Here is a 27,543-nt window from a genome sequence, read left to right as displayed (position 1 = left end):
CGCTGTAGCAGCTAAATGCTCCACTATGTTCACCGGCTAGTCGCTAACATCTGTCTGTCGTTTGGTGCTGGGCAGGTAGCGTACAGAGGGTTTTTAGAGGTTTTTCGCTGAAAAGAGCTGCCTGTTGCTGCCAAAAACGACTAAAGACGAAAGCAATGAGAGCGGTGAGAGTGAACCAGAACAGTTAAATGGCAAGTTCTAAAAACAAAACAGGACTGAGGACTGAAAGACGTGAGGGGAACTGCAATGTGTGGGTTCATCATTACATACAATTCTTCTCTCATTCAAGTAGTCATGTGATTTACCGTTAATATAAAAATATTGATTATAGCTGTTTTATGTAAGGCAGGTATAATAAAAAAGTAAAAAGAGTCCTATTTTCCTTCTTGTTCCCACCTCTCCCAGAGCAGCACTCCTGGTGTCTCTCTATCTCCCTCTTTTCCTCTCACACACAGAAAATCAGTGTATTTTATCCTCACACCTGTTCATAGCCGCTGTGTCCCTCTCTCCTAACGAACCTGCCAGACTCAGTCAGAGATAGATGAAGAGGGCAGAGGGAAGTCCCGGGCCCCATCACCAATAAACGCTCCTGTCTGGGACAGAGAAACATAGGGGACCAGCAGGAAGGAGGAATAAATTAGGGATGGAAGGAGAAAGAAAGAAGACGAACCCAAAGCAGATAAAGCTTCTAAAGTAAGGGAGGGTTGATGAGGCAGACTGACAGACTTTAAACCATCGCAGATATGAAAGAAAGTGGTGTGAGGCCTTCTATAGAGTGACTGTTTGAAATGGCACTTACACTACAGTGTTATTGAACTTCTCTGCCAGGACCTCTCAGGAGATGGTAAATTAAATACATTGCCAGATCAGATAACTGTACTAGAAGTAATACAGTCATAAAAAGGAAATGAATAGAAGCTTTTCATTTTGTTGTTGGACTGACTGTATGTGAGGTAAAAAGAGTAGCTGGGAGGGAAGTGAGTGAAGGGTTAGAGAGTCTCAAATCACTCCACTTTTCACTCATTCAATATCCCCCACATAATAAATACTCAATAGTTCACTCTATATTTTAAAATGGGCGAATGCATCTTGTGGATTTTGAGAAGTGACAATTGCAGACATAGCCTTCTATTTTTGTTTTCGATTTATTGTAGCAGAGAGAGTTTCAGCACCATGGACAGCATCAGCCTTTGCATTGCAGCAGGCTGCTGAACTGAGCAGGGCCGTGTTCGGTGTACCGATAAGTCTGTCCTGGATCACAGATGCCTTGACTTAGCCGGCTCTTGATCTGCTGGGAAAGTAAGCGACCCAAAAATATATTTTTTTTGTTGCACCGATGACACATTAATGAGGAAAGCACATTGTGCAGATCCAGGCACAAATTCTATTTAATTTAATCATCCCATACATCCATGTAAGCCAAAAGCTCAAATCCAATCTTATTGAAACGGCTATTAGAACTGTGGCCAAGCCTGTAGTACAGAGTTTATCATTATTGATGAGTAAGTGGCTTCTAGCAACTTCTCCATCAACACTGTTTCATCATATGGCCCAAACCTGTTCGACTATACCAGATAATGTCTTTTTTTTTTACAGCAGCATCCTTCTGGCACTCAGCGACTGCAGGGAAGCTTTTGTGGTCACACAAGTGAATGTGGACAGTTATCCTTCTGCCATCAGTCCCAGACAGCTCTAACAACAAATTCTACTGTAGGACTGACTCATTTTTGCTCCAGACCAAAACAAATGTTCAAAACAGCAACAATTTCTTTCTGTTGACATAATTTCAGGCAAGAGATACAGAATCTAGATCTGGATCTACTTGTAGGTGTTTATAATTGAGTTGAAGGCAGAAAACCAATACTTTACTATACCATAATTTTAACTGCAGTCATGACTGTTGTAATATATATTACACACATCACATTTCCTATCTCTGATCTCTAAATAGAACCAGCAGGCAGCGTGTTTGTTTGACCCCATGTTCTCCGTATGTCTTCCATGATATGCATGAGATGGCTATTGACATGGTTATTACATGGTATAATGACAAAAACAACCATGTATGTAACGCATGGCCTGATTAAGTATATCTGGATGTCCCTGACAAATGAGGTTACTGGACAATTAGTGCACTGACTCATGTCTGTACTGTCTGGCATCACAAAATTAACTGTTGGCCACTGTTCATCCTGGCTGGGCATGATCTATTTGAGGTCCAGCACATGGGATAAACACAGCTTTTCAGACGATAACATAATGAAAAATGGCTCCCTGGCTCTAGTTCCAGCCACTGCTCGGGCTGGTACATCAAGTTGTTTTTAATAGGCCCAAAGCATCCTACACTCGCACACTTGAGGGAATCCAATGTGAGTGGGACCCTTGCCGTGGGAACTTGTTTGAAGATTACAGTGCTAACAGTGGTGATTTGTACTGTTCCTCTGTGCACCTCCCATTGTCTTTCCTGCCTGGAGACCGTGATGTGCTCTCCTCCCTGCAGAGCGATGGGAGCCCAGTGGAACTGAGCTATTAGCTTCTGTATCAAGTTTAGACACAAAAACATGTAGACACACTCATGTAGTCACACAGATTGTGGGTGCAATGAATATTTACTCTCCTATGCTCTCCCTCTCTGTCTCTTGCACACACTCCGTATGTTTTATATAAATGTTTCAGGCACTGACCTAAATCAGTGGAAATAACAAGAACAAATTACACACCATTGCTCACCCACCTGACTTTGACACTGGAGTCTATAACTAGCCTCGTTGTCTGAATGCCTACACCCCATTGAAGACCCATGGTGAACTCACCTGAGCATAAACTTTGAGAGTAGCGGCTGCTTCCAAGAAGCAATGACATATTTACATTCGCTGTTATCTCGAGGAATTAAAAAAGAATGTCAGGATATTGTTTAAGGACGCATGAATATCCTTTTCATCGACACGTTGCAACATTGAAGCTGTGACCTTTTTGTTGCTGGGAAAGTCTTTGGAAAGTCAAGGCTGGCCGCCACTTTTTAGTTATCAGTGTCTAAAAGTGTAACCTTAATAATGAAACCATCTCTGTGGAGAGGGAAATATTTTGCAAGCAGCACTGAAGATATAAAAGGAGCTGAATGAGTCAATATGAATCTTTGTTAGATTAATGTGATAGACTGCAGGAGCAGCCCAAGATACAAAGCTTTTACCTGATTGGAGGGAGCATTTTGATTGAATAGGATGAGATCTCTTATAATGGGAACGTAGCCCAACACTTAACTATGGACTAGATGTCTTTCTGGACACATTCAGGGGTCTTCTTCTTCTTCTTCTTCTAGTGGTTGTTGTTGGGTGAGCAGGTTGGAATGACATTTTCTGAGGCTCGACCTATTGTGTGGGTGACAGGAAAAGCACTTATCAGGAACATTTTCAGCCCACTGCGTGAATGTGATGGCTGATGACATGCAAAAGGTGTGTCTGTGTGTAAATGTGTCATATAAGTCATCCATATTCTGAGTAATTCCTTATAAGCAGTGTTTTTATTCAGTCTGATTACAGTTCATTTTATAATAAATATATTATTTCTTATTTTAACAGACAGAAGCTACTTAAAATTAAAAATGAAAAGAGAATATAAACTTAAAGGCCCTGAACAGTTTTGGTTATTTCACTTAAGATTTCTCTTTTTGTGTTTGTGTCTGTGCTTTTCTCACTTGGTTTGAGGTGGGCTAGGCCCAGTTGGAAAAAGATGGTGTGCACTTCCGTGCACCAATCACCAATCACTATAGCAACATTCATATCAAAATGTGATTACAGTTAGTGTTGTTTCCATTTCACACCCACAAAGTCCTGATGAAGCTGAAGATGAGTTTCTGACTGTTAAACACTTGAGAAGTAATAACTAAGGATGTTTTTGTTTTTTTTGTGGGGAATTTTAACTGTGATTGTTGCTTATTTATTAATGAATACAGTTATAATAATAAAAAAAAAGATAATAATGTTGTAGAACAATACTTAAGATTTAAAACCCAGCTTTAGGGTGCTTTGAAAAAAATAAGATTATTCATGAACATTATACGATTCCATCAACATTTGAGATAGTTGTCAGAGATTGAGCTTAAAGGTTTTAGCATAATTGACTTTTAAGTTAAATGAAGATGTTTTGCTTTAAAGAGGTAGGCCGTGAGTTGTGAGGGAACAGAGGGTGAGACATCCTGTTAGACTGTTAGTCCTGAGTATAAGTCAAGCTCAAATAACATTTTCAAATGCCATGCCCCCAGCTTTCTAACAAAGGCTTTCAATTAAAAGTCTCCAAGCTGAACCCACGTAACCATGATGACATACTAGGTGTCATCATTATCAGACTTGACAAAGCTCATCAGAGCCATAGAACACATTCTACAGTTTACAGGTGGAGTAGTACTGTACTTCCATGACAAGTAAACTATATTTAATGTATAAACACAGATATATATATATATATATATATATATATATATATATATATATCTGTGTTTATACATTAAATATAGTATAGTATATATATATATATACACACACTGTATATTAAAGCAACATCAAAGCTCTTTTCCTCTTCGGTCCCCCTACAGGTTGGAAGCCGAATTGTCTCATTCAAACTACAGATCCGCTACCCGATCTGGCAAACTTGCATAGTGCGGTTATAGCCGATAGAGGGGCGCAAAGTAGAGTTTAGATTCTCGGCCCAAGCCCGAGCCCAACCCGAGCCCGACCGGACCTCGGCTCGTCGGGCCAGACCCTTGATCAAGCAATTTTTTTTTTTTTTTTATCCATTACCTTATTATCCTATTTGGGTGGGGAGATAGCTATGCCATAATCAGAAATATTATAAATATATATATAGGCTATATAAAAGTAACAAATGTGTACAAAAGTTAGGCTGCAGTTACAAAATGCAGTACGTGTCATGCGCGGAGTCTCCTCCTCTCGCACGCATCACACCGGGAGCTTGAAGATGTAAAGAAAAAAAGAAAAACAGGAGAATTACCTTTGAGCAAGTGTGGAGGAAAGTCGGAGGTATGGAAGCAGTTTAAACAAGTTGTGGGCAGTGACAACAATATGTTGTTCATCATTGTTTCTTTTTTTTACGTTTCTTCATTCAGATCCACTTGCGATCCGTTCCATTCTAAACAAACAGCAGTTTTACAGGCTTCGTCCTTGTTGTATTATTCTAAACAGATTTCTGCAGTTCAAACTAATCTGAATTGTAGTTGAGAACGTCAGTTATAACGGCCCACGTATTAAAAAATTGTCGGGTTTAAATCGGGCTCGGGCTCATAATTACAGTTAATGTGTCGGCCGGGCTCGGACACAACGTGCTCGGGCTCGGGCAGGTTCGGGCTTGATTTTTTGGGCCGATCTAAGCTCTAGCGCAAAGCAAATGCAGAAGTGCCGTTCACCCTGTTACGAGTTAATGAACCACTGAAACGATTTTGGAAACATTATTTTAAGGTACAAAAGAATCTTTGGTGTGGCTTTAATATGCACTTGCTTATAATTGATGAGGCTAATTCAGTTTTGACAAAAGTCATAAAAAACATTCCTGTAATCACCACCAAAATCTAATCAGGTAGATGTTGTGTACTTGTCCCAACATCTATCTGTCCACCATATTTCATGGAAGCTGACGAGTGAAAACAGAGAAACAGCCTTTCATCAGAAACTGAGAAGGAACTGGATTCTTAGTTCTCCTTGTTGATGCTGCAGCAAAGGCTTACACACGAAGCCACCCACTAGTCCTCATTCTCAACACCAACATATGGTAGCAAACAAGGGCCTCAGGCATTTTCAATTGGTTGCTGGCTTCACTGACATCATTTCACTCTGTTGATGACAGTAGCCCACACGCTGGAGTTTCACACTTGGGCTGTAATCGCTTAGATGATCTGGAGGCTTGACTTTTGCAGACTCATGTAGCCCTACACCATGCTACCCGGTTTTCCCAGAAACTAATTTCATTCCCAAACAAGTTACGGTACGCAGATACATGTTTGGATGAGTCATCGGAACGCATTTACCTGAGAAGCACAGCTAGTTTTGGTTTGTTTTGGCCAGAACGTATTTATTTATTAGGGTTAATATGGACCGCTCAGTAGAGTATACAAGGTGTTTTTATTACTCTTTAATATTCATAATTTAATTTAATTCTCATTGTAAAATGAGAATGCTGTACTCTAGATGGGACTTTCATTTGAGAAACGACTATTCTTTCCTCGCCTATGAAGAACATTGCAGAATGAAAAATGGAAATAAACATAAATAAAAAAAAAATAGAAAAACAAGGACATGACCTCTGCGTCCTCAGTGGTGGTTATGGTCATCTGCCTAATGAATTTACAGTTGCAGAATTGTCGAAAATGCATTTTATAATAAAACTGTCCTGAAGAGAAGAAAGATCCTTTACTCATTAGTCATTTTATTATTTATGTATTGTTGAAACACAGTTTGATGGGATGAATATTGGTGATTCAGACTGATCTCATGAAGTGGCGTATGTATGACACACCAATTCGTATGCCATTATTGGTGTGTTATCAAGACGCATACTTGCTTTTTAGCGTGTTTATCAATGCCATTTGGCCTCCATTGACTTACATTACCTTGCAATTGCGTGTGAATTTACACCGTAGCGAGTAGTATGAAAGGCCGAAAATCCGCGTAGGGAGGTTGGTCGGGGTGGTGGATGGATAAAACACAGGACTTTCACCCAGGAAAGCAGGGATTGTGTCCCGCGTGTCACATTTCCTAAAGTCAACTGTCGCTTTCTTCTTTTACTAAACCCAACCCCGTTCTTCTTTTCCTAAACCCAACAGCGTTATTGTTTTCCTTGTTTAGCCGTCTTTCCTGCTCCATCTCTGTGTCGCTCTTACACTGTTGCCCCTGGCAACCGATAGCATAGGATCCCAAAATGGTGGGCGGGCTCAGACACCTCCCAAATCGTCACGTGACAGCAAGCTATCATGACGTATGTCCTCATTGTCAATAGGGCGTAGACATACACACGTTCTAGCTCAAAATGCAACGTGCTGTATACGGCAGACATACATGCTGCGTAGACGTGGATAGCTCAAAATGCGTAGAGATAACACGCCACTTGGCTTTAGGAAAGTGGCGTGTATGTTTATGCGAAGTCATGATGTCATGTTGGGTGATTGGATATGCAAATCTATACATAGGAGGAATTTGTCTGGGACAAAATTCAGAGCAGTGACAAAATAAATCTCGAAGAATGCTTTATGATACAAGGCTTTCAAAAGTAATTATAGTCTGTGTCGGGTGGACTTTGCTCTTTTTAGAGGCTGAATAGAGTAATTTTGTGATATTCTCTCTGCTTTCCTTTTATTAAATCACTCTGCACTTGACTACCATTCTTGATCTCAGCCTTTGTCCTTCATTCATACTCTTTTCATTTTTTCATTGCCTCAGCCCTGCTCTTCACTCTCTCCCTGCGAGTTGTTAACTGTGTGCCCTGACTGTGCCTGGGCCCCCGAGGCAGCAGGGCTACGGACAGATGGCAGCACAGTTGTAAAGCCAGGGGGGTAAAGTGAGGAGGTTAGCTGGTGTGGCAGCGGGTAAGGAGGTGGTCTATTCAAGGGCACTTTGTCAGTTGCCTGCGTGGAAGGAGCAGGGTGGCTTTAGTGAGGAACCGAGGCACCGTGTGGCCTGATAAAGATGATGGGAGTCAAGGGTCGGTCTGATGTTATTTATAGCTGTGATGAGACCACTGAAGCACACACACAGTGTTGAGCAGGAAAGGTTGCACAGTGAGATTTATTTTTGTGTAACTAGCCACAGGTTTGGTTCAGAGGTGCCTGCAGCAGGGACAGTATAGTAACAAGATTCTACAGCCATGCTGTATGAGTTGCTGTGATGCTATGTGAGGCTTTACTGAGACACAGCCCTGCTTTAAGCAAAATGCTAATGCTAGCATGGCAACATGCTCACAATGACAATGCTAAGAAGCTCATGTTTAACAGGTATAATGTTTACTAGTAACATTTTAGTTTAGCATATGAGCACGCTAACATTTGCTAATCAGCACTAAATACAAGTAGAGCTTAGGCTGATGGGAATGTCATGACTTTTGCAGGTAGTTGGTCATAAACAGCATTGCCAAATGGGAAATGTTAAACTATCGTACCAAAGGCTTAAAACATTAAAACATGTTGGACTCGGTGCTCATGTTGATTAATGTGCATTGCCTCTTTTAAATAAAGAAATCTAAAATAACGATAATATATTGAGGACAATTATTATAGTCATAACCATGAGAACAAATAGATGTAAATGTGCAATTTTACAAAACATGACTCTTGACACTCCTACAAATCTACCTACACCGTTTTTTTTAAGCAAGCTGACGAAGCTATGATGTGTGGAAGAGGGTATGTGTCCATAAGTCCATCACAATTTTTTGTAATAGTCTACTCCCACAAAATTTAATTACAAGACAATACAACTGAAAGGCCTGTTCATATTCTGCATGAAAACGGTTTACTTACTGGTGCATACCAACAACCTGACTTGAACATAGCATACGACAAAGTTCAAGCCCCACCTCCGAATGGCTGTCTGTGGCTGCTACATCCTCTGCTGGTGCGACAGATGCAGAGGTCAAATCATCGTGCATTATACACTTTTGGCATTATTGATGACCATCGTACAAAGGGCAAAATTAACGTACAAATACGTAAATAATCAGAAATCTGGCAACGTTGGTCATAAAGTAAAGTATTGGACTATTTACAACGTTGACCTAATGATGGCACTAGAGGAAAGTAAAAGGATCCCCAAAGTTCATAGTCACAGTTCATCCTGAATTTAGCATGAATGTCTACTGACAGACCAACTGACAGGTCAACATTGCCATCAATCAAAGCCATGCCGCTAGAATGGCTACAAAAAGAAGCTACAGTATAATAACCTGAACAGATCGCCGAAATTGAACTTTACTGCACCAGACTGTACTCGTTTTAAGCAGTAATTAATATTGTTTGTTATGTAATAGTAATGGAAGTAAAATAGTATTTTCTGACTCATTTGACAACCTTTCAAGGCCTTTTCAGCATTCCTATTCCAGAGATCTGAGTGCTGATGCTGCTTGCAAAATAAGATGATAAATACTTGAATATTCAATGTACTTGTAATGCAGTCGAAAAGTGTAAACATTATTGACTTCATTTGAGTCCCAGTGAACTACTAGATTAATACTGGGGTGCTGTTTTATTCTAATTTATCTTTTAATACTACAGAGAGAGCTTTAAAAACCCAAATCCACACATTAGATCGGTCTATTAGAGCAAGCCTCAAACAACCTCACTGCTGAAACTATGCCATTGATATTATCCCATCCCTCCGTGTGAATCCCTTTAATCGCAAAATCTGAAAAGGCCACATACAGATTCAGAGTTGTATTCATTGCTCACTAATAATCTTTGCCTTTCTGATTGTCAGTGTCACAACAGTTTGCCCACCATAGCCACTTGGGAATGGGCTGTGCTCAATGTGTATATGTGGGGAGAGATCCAAATGCTCCTGAATGTGCTGACAAGCTGGTTAAGTGGGGTGTGGTCCCTGGTGGCACACAAGCACACTCTGATGTAGTCTTCTTGCCAAGTCACATTATCATATTGCCTACTTTATCCCACTCTTAAATCATTTTGGAAATCACACTGCATTAATGCAGAATAGAGTGTAGCATTCAAAGTTTATATTTGTCTGCACCCCTGAGCTTGTTTATGAATTATATTCATTTTCTATTGGGAATTTAATCCTTTAACTTGTATAAAGCCGTGACACCATCACCTGATTGGAATTACAGTGTGTGGAGACTAGTTGGAGAGGACTATGGGCATACAGCGAATGGCTATTGGTCTACTGCATCACGTGACACATTTAATTAATTAATTAGGATTTAATACATCCTATTTGCGTTAGCATATTAATTAGAATCGCACATCATCGCCACATGGTGAGTGTAGTTCATTCATGCTTATGTGACACACATTTTGATACATCCTCATCTGGCGGATAAAAGAAATCTCCATGTGCATGCATGTGTTTTCACCTAATTCCTGTGCTCCTGTCATTTTATCTTAACAACCACCCCTTCTATGAAAAATGAAGAGTTACTTGATATGCATTATAAATAGCTGCTCCATGATTGGACGAGCCCAGATTCTCCTGCAAGCTCTTCCGTATAGCAACAGCCCCCTCCTATCCCTCCTTCTCGCCTCTTCTCCCTGGAATCCCCTTTCTCTCCTCCTCCCCCCTCCTATCTCCTTTCCTTTTTCAAAAATGCAGACAGATCTCGTCCTCCATGTGGCTTCACCCCTTACCCATAATGCACCGGGTGCTGCCACTGGCTTTAGATGTGGCAGGCAGTTGTCTGTGTAGGGGGCTCCTCTGCTCTCCTCCTCTCCTCTAAGCTACAGACTGACTTGCTCCTCCCGCTGGCTCCCACTGCTGCGGCAGCATCTGGATGTGGATGTGGTAGCTATGGCAACAGCAGCGGGCCTGACCCCACCTCCTCTCCCTTTTCTTTTTTCTCCATACACACTCTGCCTCTCACACAGACACAACGCCTCTACCCCTCCTGCTCCCCCTCTTCTTCTCTTAAGCTTTTTTCTCTGCACGACTGGGTGCATTTCCTTCAAGCTTGACCTGGATTCTGCGTGTGTGACAGTAGTGATGATGACACTGTGAGAGGGGTGTGCATGGTCAACTGACCTGTTTCAAGGAACTCTTAGGGTCAAATATTAAACTGGAAATTAACTCCTTTCATCTCATCTATTCTACTTTACTTCTCCTCCTGTTTTCTGCCATTCCTTTTCCGTTTCTTCATTTTTCCTTTCCTTTAATCTCCTTGTTTCTCCCACCCTTTTTCTTCTAGCCACTGCATTTTCTTTCCTCTTCTCTCGTTTTTTCTCATCTCCTCTCCTCTTCTTTCTTGGATATCCTTTCCTTGTTTTAAACTTCCTTTTCTTTTAGCCACCAGCGTTCCTTTTCTTTTCTCCCCTGTCCTTGTTTCTTCTCTCCTTTCCTCTTAATTACTGTTTTTTCTCTCCTTTCCTTGTTTCGCCTCTTATGCTCTTCTCTCCTCCCCTAAGCACCACCACCATCCTCTTTCTGCTCCCTACCCATGTGCTTCAGGGCAAAAGGAAGGGAATGCAAAAAAGCAGGAAAAGGAGTCAGCTGTATTCTCTCCTCCATCACTGTATACTCCACATCACACCCTGAGCCCCTCTACACCCCCCCTCCCCAATTTCTTCTTCTTTCCAACCTCCCCCATCATAAATGCTTGCCTCCTCCTCAGCTGAATATTTGAACAAAGATATCAGCCTCCTTAAGGCAGATATAGCTGCATTTGTGTCACATTGACGCATGTAGCTCTTACATACATGGAATGTATTGTACATTTCCTCCTTCTTGGCTCTCATTGTGACTACAACCCAGCAGCAATGTTCGCACATGGATCTGTAGACCCCCACTTTGCCTGATATGAGTCACAGCCTTCTTTTAATGAAATACTAATTTCCTTTAAAGAAAGAAATGGCTCTCTGTGCAGGGATGGCAGCACAGTAGTTGGGGACATCTCATCTATAAATTAATATCATGGATGCATACCGTTGTTGTTTTTTTGTTTTATATGTATCATTTTCATTGTTAAACCTTTCATTTGCAAAATCAGCTCACTTATTTTCTGATGTTTACAGTATGTTGGGCTACTGCCTCCTATGTGCTTTTAAGTTGCTGTGTACTTTAAATCATTTTATGTGGACTAGGTGAGCTAGGTGGGATTCCAAAAAAAGAAAAAGAAAAAAAGTACTTGCCTGCATGCAAAACATAACATGAACATGACAACATGTGGTTCAGTCATCCTCAGACACAAACACAGTGTAGACATAAACACACACATATCATCATGGCTTTGTGGGATTAAATTATAAAAATACACTGCATGCTACTCATGTTTCTTCCTGCTTTGTGGCATTATGGAACATATTGATATTTGCAACTCCTGAGAACACTGATCACTTGGGGAGCCATGTCTTGTGAGAACTAGGTCAGAGAACATGTACTGTACATGTAGCAGAGGAGTGGTATTAGAAGAAAAAAAAAAGTTGGCACAATAAAACAATCTGCCCTGCTTTACCAGGAAGCCAAGTCTAATGCTGTTTCTGGGAAAGCATGATGCTTACACACACACCTGTTGATCTCCGGGGAAATGCATATTTTGTAGCGTCATGAGACTGTCTGTGTCTGTGTGCTCCCATGTTCCCTCCAAATTTGGACTGTGAGAGATATTTATTTTGATACGTGACGTATGGCCCAGAGGGAGGGGATTCACAGGGAAATAACAGTCGTAATGGAGTGTGCCTTGATCAAATTAGTCTTTCTAATTCAATCTGTTCACAGCACTTGGAGTCCATCATGGTTTATTCAGTAAGGTGAGCATACTAATTGTGCTCTGGTTTCTCCCCCTCCCTCTCTCTCTGTCTCCTCTCACCTACTTTTGTACGTTTTCTTTTTTTTTCTTCATCCCTGTGTCCCGACCTCCATACTTCGTTTCCCCTTCGCCCTCTCTTTGCCTTCACTATCTGCTTTTGTTCCTTCTCCTCTACACACCCACTCTTTCCTTACCCCATTTCATCCTCCTGCAACAACTCTTGGACTTCTTCTCCAACTCCACTGTCACTGCAGTAGAGTTGATGGACCAGCAGAGGGTGCTGAGGACTGGTTGTCTGGTGTCCGGGGTCCACACTCCACCCATCCGACGTAACAGCAAGCTGGCCACCCTGGGACGCATCTTCAAGCCCTGGAAATGGAGGAAAAAGAAAAATGAGAAGCTAAAGCAGAGTTCCACAGGTACAGTGCTGGATGGGTGTGTGAAGTGATGGTAGAGGGTGGCTGTAGATTTCCTGGTACACACACACACACACACACACACACACACACACACACACACACACACACACATACACACACACACACATTCAAATGCACATTTTTCCTCATCTCCTCTAATGAATGAGGTTAGGAAGAGATAATGAGAGGGTGTTGGTGAAAAGATGTAGCAAGTCATTCAACTGTTGGAATGACGCCAGGAAGAGTTTCATACATTTTAACTTGTTTATTTGGTTATTGAGCACATTTAAAAAGCTTGAGAAGAAACAATCAAACAGTGTTTGTTGGCTTACTGACTTATCTGACATAGCCTAAGTGTGTGCCTATCATGTACTGTATTACCATTACATTTCAGTCACAAGAGTTAAGCATGCAATTTTTTCTACTAAACGATTAAAAAGATTTTTGACCTGTTTCCCAAGTTACAACTATTTCCAGTCGAAATTACATATGTCCTCGCTCTTTTTGTACAAAACAAGAAACAATATGAACCAGGGATGCACCGAGTCCTGGATTCGGCTTCGGATTCGGCCGAATATTGGGCTTTTTGATGAGGAAAAGCATTAAATGCTTAACGTTTGGTTCATGTTGTACAAATTGAGCATGAACATGTACAAAGTATGTGATTTCCAGCTACCATCTTTGTTCGGATTAGAAAACAGTATCCCAATTTGGAAAACGGGTTTGAAAATAATTTTAAAAAAAATGTCATGTCATTCAATGATTTTTCAATGATTTTTCATTTTTTCATCCTAATGGTTACAGGAGTCTGAGTGTTCTAGAAACGCCTTCATTTTTCAAATGTTGCCTGGTATTTATTTTTTGGAAAATCGTTTGTTTTGGGACTTATATAAAATGGTAACACATAAGAGACACAAGCTCAGGCTAATCTTCATTTACAGTTCTCTTCCAATTTTAATTTGGACAACTGATTTTTTAGTAAAATGATTACACGATAAGATCAGATCGTCATGATACAATTCCACTGAAAGTTGATAACTTTAGTCACCTTGTGCGCTTGCTTTTAAATGCAGGCATAGCAGGTATCTAGAGTATGCCAAGCATTATAGTTGCTGAACACGTGGCTAAATGTGATGCTCTTGCTGTGATGGAGAGTGCTATTGAATCAAGGTGACAGAAAGAGTGAATGTCATTTAGGGAAATGGTAGTCTCGCATTGCCAGACCTTCCTCCACAGCGCCGCGGAGTAAAGTCTGGCTAGTCCACACAGCATTCCGGGATAGGAGAAAAACGTTCTCTGGTTTATTGGCATTTCTATAAACCAATCACAATCATCATGGGCGGCACGAAGCACCGGACACTGTTAAGGGTGTGATGAGAATTTTAATCGGTTCTAGCTCGGAGCATGTTTCACGAATTGACTGGAGTTTAGAATGCCAACACAAAGAAAGCGGAAGGTGAGGGACATCTGGCCGAAAATGAGGGACATCCGGCGGAACCTCCGGCGGAACCGGAACAATCCCGTAAATGAAAAGTCGTCGATATAGACTAGGTTGGTCACATCAGAGGTCTGTTGCAGTGTATCTCGGTCCATCCCCCCAGTAGCTGGACCTGCCTTTTCATCGGCTAATTTTCCCCTCAGATAATATACATTTATTTAACAAAAATATATATATTTATTTTCATTCACATTATATCTATGTTTGGAAAGTTTTTTTTTTTTAATTGTCATTTCTATCTCATTGGGCACAAGGTGAAAATAAATCCTCAAACCAACCTAATTATATTGGTTTAAACTACATGTTGTAACAGGCAATACACACATCAAGTAAGATGGTCTCAAAATGCTGTTTCATAGATCAGCCGTCTGAAAAAAGACAAGTAGAAATGGAAGAGATTAAGCAACAGGAGGAATGCATTAATTACTGCAGATGATTCATATGAATGTCACAGAGTTTTGTTTTTCCATAACACAAAAATCATGACATACTTCTCCCGTCATATCCTCTCACAGATGTAGCATTATCAAGCAGTCTTCTATGCCACGACCCAAACTCCCCCACCCAGGGCTGCTGCTCAGATGGTGCAGTCCTGCTTGGAGGATTCGGGGGACCTTTGAACCCAAACTTCACAGTCAGTAGTGTGGAATACCTTGGTCCTGAAGAGGAGCTTCCTCCTCCAGGTAGAACAATCCCTCACATTACTCAGAGTCAACTAATCAATGGACATTATAGATCTGCAAAAGCAACAGATGAGGGGAAAATTGGTTTTTTAAAGTGGCTGGGTGTGAGTGTCCTCAGCTTTATAGTAGATCAATATGAGAGTGTGCAGTATAAAATTGCTGTGAAACCAATCTGAATGAAGGCGAGGAGAGATTTGGACTGTTTTCTTACAACAAAAGTGGTTGGTGTTATGATATAATTTAATTAGTGCTATATGTATGTATCCTAAGTAAAGGTTTGACTTATTTTTTATGTAATCCGCAAAGCTATTGCTTGATGAAACTGAGACATTTGTGTCAATTCTATCAGTGTGTCCCTACACATGTACCATTAGAGGGCAGCAAAGACAATTAAATTACATTCTATGCCTCCACTCTCATCTGCTATAAGAGGTCTACAATATGCGTATTTGTATGTACAAAACCAGAACAATACAGTTAATTCCAGTATAGTTGGTCATTGTAGAAAATGCTATCAGTAGAGCCTATACAACTCGGCAAAATGTTACAGCAAAACTAATTTTACCTGAATTTTAAATGTTTTTCCCCCCCTTCATTAATATACTGCAGTAGCTGCCCCTCTCCAGGACTGTGAACGGGTGGAGGAGAATGTACTACTACCGGATGACGAGGGTGGTGAGGAAGTGCACCCTGCCGGGGATTTACCTGAGGGGCTGCAGGACTTGGGAGAACAGATGGAAGAAAGATCAGAGGAAGAGATTCCTTCAGGAACGTCCCCACCACAAGTAGCTCCGAAACCTTTTCCCCAGCTGAGTACTGGAGATGGTGAGTGCTGTGAGGAAAGGTGACTGTATCTCATATAACATGAATCTGAGGGGTCCTGAGATGATCAATTAGCCTGGGAAAAACCTGACGAACTTCCGGCAAATTTGAGATTTGCTCTGCAAGTCAGTCTGGCCAAGAGCCCATTCAAACCCATTTCCAATTTCTCCAAATCGAGGCACCAATCACAACCATTGAGGCGGGCTTTACACGATGACGATAGCGCAGTAATGGTAAGCAGCTTTTTGTTTACATTCAACATAACGGCCACCGAAGCGCAGCAACCCATTGATGCTGTAGCTGCTACGTCACCTGGATCGTTGGTCTGATTGGTTGAAGGACTATCCAATTGCACCCAGAGGCATTTGAGCGGCATCCGTTGGTGACGCCCCTTTGGAAATGGGCTGTGAATGAAGCTTGCCCAAACCCACTCTCAATTACAACTGAGGCTATGCTTAGACGGAAACGATCTGAAGAGAAAACGCAAAAGTGGAGTTGCGTTCTCACTTTTTATTCCGCGTTTAGACATGCGTTATGGGGAGGAAATCTGCTTGCATATGGTAATGCAAAGGTGTGTGAAATGCGATCCACCAAGTCTTGCGAACCTTCCTTCTACTTGTCTCCCTCTCCTCCTCCTCTCTCCCTCTCCTCTCCCTAGTAGCGCGAAGCGAACAACAAAAGCTGACAATTTTGTCTGGACAGACAAGGAGGTGGAGTTATTGCTCCAAACAATGCACACACACACACACACACACACACACACACACACACATACTCGCACAGTGCGTTTTTACCCTTTAGACGGGAACGCGGCGGTGGAGCATTTTTTAAGATTTCCACTCTGGAGGGTGGTTTCACTTTTTTGCGTTTTTAAGCCCCGAATGCCGTCGCTCTCTAAACGAATAGCACATCTGATAAAATATTTGTACGCTAGCGTATTCGTGTAAACAGGGCCTGAGAAGGTTCTGTTGTCAACCAGGCTAATGATCAATGGGAGGGGAACGAAAAACAAAACAAAATTCTACTACAGAAATTTGTGCTTTTTGGACTTTTCTCCAATCTTTTACTTTAAAGATAATTTTTGGGGCATTTTTGGCCTTTTTGACTCAAACCCTGGGCCACTGCGATAAGGACTGAGCCTTAGTATATGGGGCGCGCACTCAACAAGGTGAGCTACCAAAGCGCCCCACCTTTCTCCTAGCTTTGTTTTTGTTGTGTGAAATATTGGATAATTTGAACTCTTTGGGCCACAACAACAGTTATTTATATGAGACTGCAGATGGCAAGTTGGCAAAGTAGTTTTCTCTCTTTTTTCTTAGCAAGAAAAGTTGTGGAGTTTGTTTTCCTGTGTTTATATTTTCCCTCCAGATGTTCAATTTTCCTCTCATATTAAACATATGTGCAAGTCAAGTGTACTGGGGAGTCTACATTTTCAAGTAGAGATATATATGTGTTTCCAGTAACTTCAGCTAAGTATCAGTAAGATAAACTCCAGCCCCTATGAGCATGCAGATGGATATAAGGATAAGAAAATGAAAGAAAAAAGAGATTTTGTTAATTAACCTCCAGTGTTTATCTGGTCATCCCTCCCTTTCAGATTCAGGCCCTGTGTCGCTCCCCACTCTCCTGCCCAACTCCTACCTCCCCAAGGAGCCTCCACCCAGGGCCACAGAAAGCATGGCTTCAATGACACTGCCACTACGAGGGCCCATGGCCAACATCTCAGGGTCCCCACATATAGGCAATATGATGCACCCTCCCATGCCCCCTAGCTGCATTATGGAGGAACTGCAGAGAGCCTTCGCTTCCAAGAACAGACACGAGATGTGAGTCCTCAGGTTGACCCCATGCATCTGTTTGTATTAGCGTCCTCACTCAGACAGACATACTGGGACTGTGAATAACAAATGTTGCTTTGTTCAGTCCTACTGGTGTTAAAGCTAATGCTGGCTTTGGTGACTATAATGATGTTTGCTAACAAATGTTACATTTCTGACAATACAGCCATTTGTTAAAATATCTCCCTGAATAGAGTAAGTCTTGTTTTGTGAAATGACACCCTTAAAATATTTAAATTCCAGATGTTATCCTTCCACTGCTATCAACATTCATCCTATATTTTCCCTCCTCCCTGTGTCCCCTCAGTGTCCATGAAGGGTATGAGCAGGCCTCACCCCCAAGGCTGTGGTGTTCAGACGGACGGCTCTCTCGCTCCTGCAGCTCTGAGAACCAACACACATCACCTTTCGGAGGTGGCTGTGTGGGAGGTGGAGGGTCCGACTGGCCCAAGAAGGAGGCAGAAGAGAATAAGGAGAATGTGCGGCTGGACCAGTGCTTCTCAAACGCCTCAGGCCTGCCCACCGACTTGGAGGGCTGGAATGACTCCGTCATCTCTGGTGGGTTGAAGAGCTTAAAAGTGTGATTTACAATGCAGTCTGTAAGCATTTCCACATTTTTTGTTTTTGTTTTGGCTCTGCACTGTACATATTGGATTTAAAATGAAACAATGGCTATGAGGTTAGATGGAACCCTTACATTTTAATGTGCTCACATTTATACTGGGAGCGCCCCATCCTTGTCTTACTGTACTGTTTTGTCACGAGACCAACCAGTGATCCTATCAGAGCTAAAATGAGAGTAAATATTGGCCTTACATTTGTCAGGTGGCTCAAAACACAACTCCCAACTAAATGTTAATGTTGCTGTGTGGCTGCTGGGTGTGTGAATAGGCAACTGATGCTTACAATTTCACCCTAACATTATAAAGTGGCTAACAGGATCAATTAATGCTGATTTAACACATAAAGTCATTGTTTTATTTCAGATACAATTTGTTGCAGTTTGGAACCGTCTGGACAGAAATGCGTTTTCTATTGTTTTGCTCTGTACTGCAGCAATCACTTGGCATGGATGTTTGCTGACATTAAGTGGTCATGGGCATTTTGGGGATGAGGGTTTGGAAGGCTTAATTCAATTACAATATGATTTTCCATATAATTAAGATATGAAAATGAAAACACTGTGATTCTTACAAAGAGTATACAAAGAAAGATAATAAGTTAGAGTTTCCTGTGTGTTAATGCGTGTATGCATGGTTGTAGGCACACTTCCTCGCAGGCTAAGGAAGGAGTTGCTAACTGTCAAACTACGAAACAGACCCAGCAAGCAGGAGTTGGAAGACAGGAATATCTTCCCAGCCAGGAGCGACCAGGAGCGACAGGAAATTCGCCAGCAGATTGAGATGAAACTTGCAAAGTAAGAAAGGAAATGTTCTCTACATTGCTATCTGAGTATTAGTGTTATAATTATGAAATGTTGTTGTATGTTTTATGTGTTATGTCCTTGCTTAAATATCCTTTATTATTACTCTGCAGTTAGTTAATGATTTCCCGTTTATTCATGGTGCAACAATGCCAACACATGACAGATCTGGGCAATCCTTGCTGCAGGCTAAACCTGTATGCTTAATTGCTTCTTCGATAAAAACAATCTATAACACTTTATAATACAGGTAATAAGGTAATAACCCGACACCTACCGGGTAAGTCCTCTTAACTTACCGTGTAATATCGTTGTATGAATCAGTACATATTAAATACCTACTGGTTTCTACTGGTACTTAAAGTGCTCATATTATTATTTCTTTTGCTTTTTTGTGCATGTTATAGGTTTTAAGTGAAAAAGCCCAAAGTCCACCCCAAAGGGACTTACCATCTTCCAGAGAAAACACTGTTCACAAACTGAAAATGAAATTAATTTTGAAAATTAAACCATGTAAACCTATTGTGGTATGACCTCTAAATACAACTATAAACCTGAAAATGAGCATAATATGAGCACTTTAAATCTAGGTACAGAGGAACAAGGGAGTAACAATTGGGACTTTTAGAGGAAAGGAGAAATGACTTATAGTATTTTAGTAAGTACTGGGTACTTATGGGATATTTTAGAGAGTAAAGGAGAAATTAATTACTGTATTATAGTATTTTAATAAGTACTGGGTAGCCTACTTGGGGGTACTTTTGGGTGTATTTTAGAGGAAATGAGAAATTACTTTTTGCCTACTGTAGCCTCGAAGATATAAAACACTGTAAATAAAAAGACTCCTCGCTGCAGCAGGTGTGGATATTGACTTATGTTTAATGTGTAGGTTAAATCAATTTAAAGTAAACTTTACTGCACTTTACGAGTAAGCTAGGCTGTCTCTCAGTTGTTTTGCCTCCCTGCAAGCGGGGCTTTTTTCCTCATAGTAACATTAGCAACACTTTCCAATTGCATAGATACATTTTATGTGTCTTAATGTAAATTATAATTTGTGAAGCAGCAACATAAGGTACTATGAAGTAGTGTTTGGGAAATCACATCTGAAAACTAAAATTATTCATGTGTTATTTTTTTTTATTATGGCCAAAAGCGGAAAAGAGCAACAAAACTACCCCAAAAGACAGAAAAGAAATATTTAATGGTAATAAATTATAGTCATTAAGAAATAACATAACAGTTTAATGTAGAGAATATAATAAAAACCTTTTATATTCCACCCCAAATGCCTTGTTAATTGTGTACTGTAAGTAAAAGCAACAATAGATGAACGGCATATTGCTTGTTGTTTGTGTAAATAAATGATTAAGTACAGGAGAACAGTGGCTCCTTCATAATCCAGCCCGCGCCCTGGATTTTACAGGGTAAGACACTGTAAGTACAGGAGAACAGTGGATAATCAGAAACCAGAAGAAGAGAACAGCGCATACTTTGTTGTAACTGCATTATTGCTGAATTATGTTTTTGTCCTTGGATGACAATAAGAGTCTTCCATAGCTGTGCACTTGAGAAAGGTAAGTGTTTTCTACTCCAGCTTCCAGATATGAACTGCTGCAGTTCTGGATGAACATGTCTGCTAGGAGGTTATTTTCTCGGCTCATTATTTTTCAAAATATAGTAGAGGACATATGTATAATAAATCCCTGGAGTGTGGGTGTATCTTGCCTGCCGAAGGCACACCTGTAATAAATTATTGTCACAACTGCTATGACAAGGGCAGAAAAAAAAAAAACGTTTTTACTATACTTTATCATTAGTATATTATGTTTTGGTAGCACATCACAATTGTGAAATACGTTATACCATAATTATTTAAGAGGTACCCTGTAGGTACCCAGTACTTATGATATAAGTAATTTCTCCTTTCCTCCAAAGTACCCCGTAAGTACCCAGTACTTACAAAATACAGTACAAGTCATTTCTCCTTTCCTCTAAAATACCCCTGAAGTACCCAGTACTTACTTAGGCTACTTACAGTATGTAATTTCTCCTTTTGTCTAAAAGTCCCAATTGTTAGCATTTGTTCCGCATTCTATCTATCTAAGCAAATGTCGTGTACGGTTTCAATGGCGCTGCGCTAAACGCTTAAGTCACGTAATTTCAACCGGCTGATGTGAGTCATCAAGCGGAGTTTTGCGGGCAGGTAAACGGGGACCTCTGGGCAGTGGTGCCATTCATTTGCATGTATGGCAGTACACAGACCAAGCTGGTTGAAAATCGGCAAAGTTTCCCTTAAGTTACCAGCTAACTCTAGCGCTAGCTTTGATTAACAAGGTGCTACAAAATGCTGAACAAGACATTTTTAGGCAACAAAAATGTTCCAATTAACTTTGATGAAAAGAAAACACACAGTGAGAGGGCCAAAGTTTAAGACGAAAACACCTAAAACAAGTTAAAGGGTATTTTAATGTACATAGTGCCATGAATAAGCATTGCAAAGCCTCTGTCCTGATTGACAGGTCGGCGTGTAGCCCCGCCCTAAATCATGCACTGCTTTATTGTCTATTTTAAAATAATTGGGTCCATAATTTACAAAATGATCATACTATTGAATACTTAAAAATTGTGATTGAGACCATAAACCTGTTTACTGAGGTTATACATAAAGTGAGAAGTATGGGTCATTTTCCCATTGACTTCTATGACCTTTTTTGGAGCAAGTGAAGTCGCCCCCTACTTGAAATTAGATAAAATGCAGGTTTAAGGTACTTCCCTATTGGCTTTACATTTCAGGCCTGGAAGTTGCAGCTTGGGTACTGATTTATACGATGATATTACACCATTAGTGTACTCAGTGCCAATCCTTGTACTGGGAAGCATTTTTATTATATTCCAGAATAGCACTTAACCACTAAAACTAAGAAGATTCCAATATGGGGAAATGGTATATCTATTCAAACCAGTGAGGTGGCCAAATGGAGTAAAGTCCTAAAAGTCCTTTGATGCAACAACTAGCTCTCAAAAGCAACAACAGTCGTTTCTGTAGTGCAACGATCGCAGACAGACCCTGCTTCCAGGAAATCTCTCTGTGTAAGATGTACCGCTGATATTGATGATGTGCTCCCCTGCCAGGACATGAATAGAACAACTGGCTTTTCAAATACAACTGAGAAATGAATGTGCAAAGACTGAGGGCAGCAGTCTCGGGTGTGTGAATGTGTCACAAGACCCAGGTTCTTTAACACCAGCATATCAAACAGGGGCACACCACAGCGTTACATAACCTGCTGTGCAATAACTCGCAGCCAGGCACAGAGTGCCACCCACACTTTTCAGAGAACAAGATCTATCATCTGTCTGAGACAAGTAAGAATACTGCCCCCCTGATGTATTCTTAGATTCACTGGAAGAGCATATTTTATCGTTATTTGTGAAATGAATAGGCGTTCACAAGCAAACAGCTTATAAAAAGGTGACGATGGAGCACGACTGTAGCTTGCATAAGAGCCAGCCGGGTCTGTTTTGAAGACAGAGGTTCCACAGCTGCTTGTTACATAAAGACATAGTTCTACACAGCACCAGGTTCAATTGATCTTGAACCAATCTTTTTGATTTATAGCTGTTTAAATGTCAGAATAATACAGAATAAATTATTGATCTCAGGAGGATCAACAAGGATTCTTAAACTTTATTTGTGTGCTTCATGCTGACTTTGTTAAAAAAACAACAACTTTGCTCCAGGATTGTAAAGGCTGTGTTAAACGTATGCACGTGTAAAAGGCTTTTGGCATCTGTTGTTTGTTGCTTTGTCTGGAGTAATTATCTGTAAAGCCTGAGGTTTAAAATAACTGATTTATAATATCATTTCTTCACCTACAGTGTCAAGCAAATGCAAGAAAATACCTTTTCATCCTACAGTACAGTATATGCGTAAATTGAAGGCATACTGCAGCATTTTGGAAGGAATTCCTGGCTAAATATAGCTCAGAATGGTAGGAGGACAAAAGCTCATTTCCCCTGGGCATTCATAATGAATGACAAAACAATCCATCCCACACTCCCACACTATCCCGCCATAGATTCAATCTGCTCTTTTTCCCGTCCTATCTGCAGCTCACAATGAAAACCTACTGTTATATTTGATGCCGATCAAGCAGAAAATGGATGACACCTTGTCTGTCCATTGTGTCAGTGATAGATGACCTTTCTATCTTTAGAGACTCCCAGCCTAGCACTTGTGCTGCTGCCCTTTTTCTAATCTTAGCTCATGAAACTGTTCAATAATGCATCTCCATTTTCTCCACAAATGTGTTGTCGGGGAGTTACTGTATATCAGAAGAAATAAAGGGGGGTTGCTACTGTACTTAAATGGAGAATGCTGGAAATGGCCAAATTTATCTCCTTGCACAGCTGGCAGCTGAAATAAAAGAACAGACTGAAAGCCTCTGCCACCCACTCATCGCTTTTGTATTCCTTAGTTTGGCTTTTTCATTCCTCCCTTGGCTGGCATAGTTAGATTTTCTATTCTAACTCATTTTGTTTCAGAACATCCTGAGTGGGAAATGGAAACCCTCATGCCCTCAGGCATTTATGCGTCATCATCATATTCTGGGGATACCTTTCAAAATCTTATTTATGAAATCATACCCTAAACCCAGATATAGAAAGCAGTGGGTGAGACACAGTATTAGTTATCCCAAATAAACCATCTTCTGTCAGCTGAGAGCAGCAGAGTAATAAGGTTTTGTGATCCATGTGGCTCACAGAGAACAACATCCAACGTTGTTACCAAAATAGTGTTTCATATCGACAACGATCTCTGATTTATTCAGCCAACCAAAACTAAAAATAGCCACAGACTCTCTGTAAAGCACGTACAGCTCTGTGTGCAATAGTGAAATCCCCATTAGTGTGTTGCTAGGGAAAATTATTGTTGCTAAGCAACTCGGCAGCCAGGTCAATAATACAGTGGATGGTCGTATTCGCTGGGGCTTTGGAAGTGATTTTCTGTTTCATCTGTTTAAAATGTAACACTGTAAGAGCTCTGGGAACACTCGGTTGGTTTATTGAAGAGTTGTGAAGCACAAAAGCTGTGTCGGGTTGTTCCCCACCTGATGAGATTCTAACAAAGTACCTTAAAAACAAGCCTGATTTGATCAACAACTACACTTTGATAAAAGGGGGAACCTCACAGAGAAGAAAGATTTAAAAAAAAAAAAAAAAAAAAAAAGCAAACAGGAATAAATGGATCAAACTCCAATGTACTGATTATATGCAAAATGCTGATTTTTTTTCTAGACCACTTTCTTGGTGTTTGTGTTCCATTTTTAATCTTATTTCTCAGAAGAGGGGAGTCAACTATTGCATTATTCCTCATGTTATTCCGGGATGTCTAGTCATACATGTATTCGTTAACACTGACCTGATTGCTTGCGTGTACTCATTACTGTATAGATATCTAAAAGTGTGATTTTGTGTCTGTGCAGCCAGCTTTGTTTCCTCTGCCAGTGTTTTAATGTAGAAAACAAATCTAGGACAAATGCTTGTTACGTAACGCGGTTTATTACTGATGCCTTTCTGTTTCGATGCTGGCATCTGTTGACACACATATTTGGTTTTAAGTTGGTGTAAGTCTCACTTTGAATAACAAAACAGGGTTTAGAAGTGCTACACACACACACACACACACACACACACATTGAGCCACCTGATTTGTGGGTAGCCAGGTCTCAGTCCATGTGACCTAACTTTGATCTTTTAAAGGACAGAACTATAAAGTGTCCGGTGTTATCTTGGGTCAGGGGGGATAAAGAGAGTCCTGCTGCGTGGCGGCATTCTGCCCTCTCTGTCCTTTCAACCTATGAAGGTGTGCAGTGGGGTGTGCCACATGCTGTCTGGGGCTGAGCCCATGTTGTGCAGCTCACATGTATTATTTATACAAAGTATCAATAGTTCACACGCACAGGGGACTCCGGGAAATCATTGGATTTTGGAGACCTTTTGGATGCTTTGATGGTGAGAGAACGTGACAGCTTCAAATGAATGCACTACTGTGTAATCTGAATGTTTAAACTTGGTTATTAGAGCAAAGAAGAGATTGGAATGGTATCACATTATAAAATAGGCAAAGTAATATTTTGAATCTATCAAGTATTTTACTTCCTGTTTGAATTAGATTATTTTTCTTGCTTTAAAAAGTGTTTTACGTGACTGAAATGAATAACAACGTGTGTAAAATGAGTGTGTCAGTAGCCCAGTGTACCCCAGGAGGAGGTTGGGGATGCCGGGAGTGGGAGCCTGTTAGGCTCCGCCTCCTACAAATTATGTATGCAGTAACCGGGGAAACTAGGGGAGTCGCGCACCAGCAGCCCATCACGACTCAGTTCAAAAGCGCCTGTAGTCTTTGTCGGATAGTAGAGAGGAGTGCCCGAGCTGCTGCTGCTGCGGTGTAGAGTAAACGCAATACGGCAGCTACACCTGAGATGCAGCATCTTGAAATCGAAAAATAATTCGGTGGTGAATTCTCAAACAAGAGAATTGCGCTTTTTTGACTATTCCAGATGTGGGGATCGCCTCTGCCGAAGCATCACAGCCGGGGTTTGGATGCGAGATGGAGACATAGGGGATTCCTCTCAAGAACGCGCACAGTGAAGAAACTACAGCCGGTTTAAAGAGGATAGGACAAGAGACAACAGTTGAAGTCACAATGGTTCAAAACGTGGTTTTGGTGTTTCTCCGCAGGAGGCTGAGCCAGAGACCGAATGTGGAGGAGCTGGAGAGTAGAAACATCTTGAAACGTAAGTTCAAACACTTTGTCTCCAAACTACCGTCTCCTCACCCGAATACTAATGTTTACAATTTAAAATATATATGTAAAAGCCCTTATCAAAAACCAGGGCAAGATGGTGCATTAATGATAGCACGGATTGCCCAGTGTAGTACATTATTCAGGAAGAATGCATGAGTGCACATTTCTTCTCTTCACTGTGAACCCTGTTCACTAGAGACTATGACAAACTTGCTATGACTTACACACACACACACACACACACACACACACACACACACACACATACACACACACACACACACACACACATATATATATATATATATATATATATATATATATATAATGTAACATCAATTTAATTACATTAAAGGTGATGAATTTGTTAATCATTTAATAAAAATAGTACCCTAATTGATATAGTGTGAATTTCTAATGTGGCTGTTTTCTTTTCCCCCAGAGAGAAACGACCAAACAGAGCAAGAGGAGAGGAGGGAGATCAAACAGCGGCTAAACAGAAAGGTAAAACATTGTGATTGTGTATTTTCCATATATTTTAAAGATTTCTTTCCACTGTAGGCTATGCACGCACATGGAGACTCTTGTAGCAGTCAGCTATCAATGTCTGCCAATTTCTTTTGTGTTCCAGCTCAACCAGCGGCCTACAGTAGACGAACTACGAGACAGAAAGATTCTGATCCGCTTCAGTGACTATGTGGAGGTGGCCAAAGCTCAGGACTATGACAGGAGAGCAGACAAGCCCTGGACTCGGCTCTCAGCAGCAGACAAGGTGTGTATTTGTGTGGAACACAGAGACAAATAATATTAGACAGTGAAGAAAAAACAGCTGTATATATGTCAACCTTTATAACCTGCCACAAATTTACCATTTAGGCCTTATTACAAAATTCCAGAAGTTCTATACCCTTTTGCTCATCAAGACTATTTGCATGGCATGTTGCTGTTATCAGCTTATCTCGCCGAATCCCCCATATTCTTTAATTTTTTTAGGCTGATGTTTTTTTCTCTTCCTGCTGCTGTCACTTTGCTGTCAAGAGGTTGCAGCACCTCAATAGCTCAGGATGTACTTAGGGATGCACTAATGTTGTTTTTCCTCTTCACCACAGGCTGCAATCCGAAAAGAGCTCAACGAGTTTAAAAGTACCGAGATGGAAGTGCATGCCTCAAGCAAACATCTAACGAGGTTAGTATTCTGGAGTGTATGTCTGTTTGTAGTGTGTTTGGGAACGCACTGCACACATGCTCTATTCTAGGCTGCAGCGGTCTAAATTTAGCTCCCCTTGCTCATCCAGAGAGCTCCGAGGAGCTAAAGATAGATGGGAGTGCTTGTAAAGGGAAGGGAGGGGGTTGACCTCTGCCAAGCAGAGAGAAATATTAAAATGCCATGGTGTCCTTGGCTAAGCTTGTTATGGAAGCCGGGGTCCTTGTTGTGAGTTGTAACAGTGACACAAGAGGGAGGACTGGATGCAAGTACGACTGTGCTAAAAATAGCCCCAAAGAACTGATTTATAGCTGCATTAGCTGGGTGCGATGACATGCGTAGCTGCTCTTACGGTTTCTACTTTTCCCCTTTACACACGG

At 41.0% G+C, this 27,543-nt stretch overlaps 1 protein-coding gene across 3 annotated transcripts in view; it reads left to right on the top strand.

The window, feature by feature from the left end:
* phactr3a (phosphatase and actin regulator 3a) overlaps positions 1-27,543 on the top strand; it is a 35,707-nt gene that overhangs the window by 7,522 nt on the left and 642 nt on the right. The window contains exons 2-11 of one of the 3 annotated variants that reach the window (XM_031286835.2): positions 12,723-12,887; positions 14,901-15,068; positions 15,681-15,893; positions 17,488-17,716; positions 18,036-18,286; positions 18,992-19,145; positions 25,893-25,948; positions 26,402-26,463; positions 26,591-26,731; positions 27,069-27,145. In XM_031286835.2, the coding sequence (XP_031142695.1) occupies positions 12,723-12,887; positions 14,901-15,068; positions 15,681-15,893; positions 17,488-17,716; positions 18,036-18,286; positions 18,992-19,145; positions 25,893-25,948; positions 26,402-26,463; positions 26,591-26,731; positions 27,069-27,145 (1,516 nt within the window). Of the gene's footprint in view, positions 1-12,722; positions 12,888-14,900; positions 15,069-15,677; positions 15,894-17,487; positions 17,717-18,035; positions 18,287-18,991; positions 19,146-25,892; positions 25,949-26,401; positions 26,464-26,590; positions 26,732-27,068; positions 27,146-27,543 lie in introns of all 3 variants that reach the window. The other 2 variants (XM_036007829.1, XM_031286834.2) reach the window with 2 other exon arrangements.

Source organism: Sander lucioperca, chromosome 12 (genome assembly GCF_008315115.2).
Source record: "Sander lucioperca isolate FBNREF2018 chromosome 12, SLUC_FBN_1.2, whole genome shotgun sequence".
Taxonomy (NCBI): domain Eukaryota; kingdom Metazoa; phylum Chordata; class Actinopteri; order Perciformes; family Percidae; genus Sander; species Sander lucioperca.
This window is presented reverse-complemented; position numbering and strand designations above follow the sequence as displayed.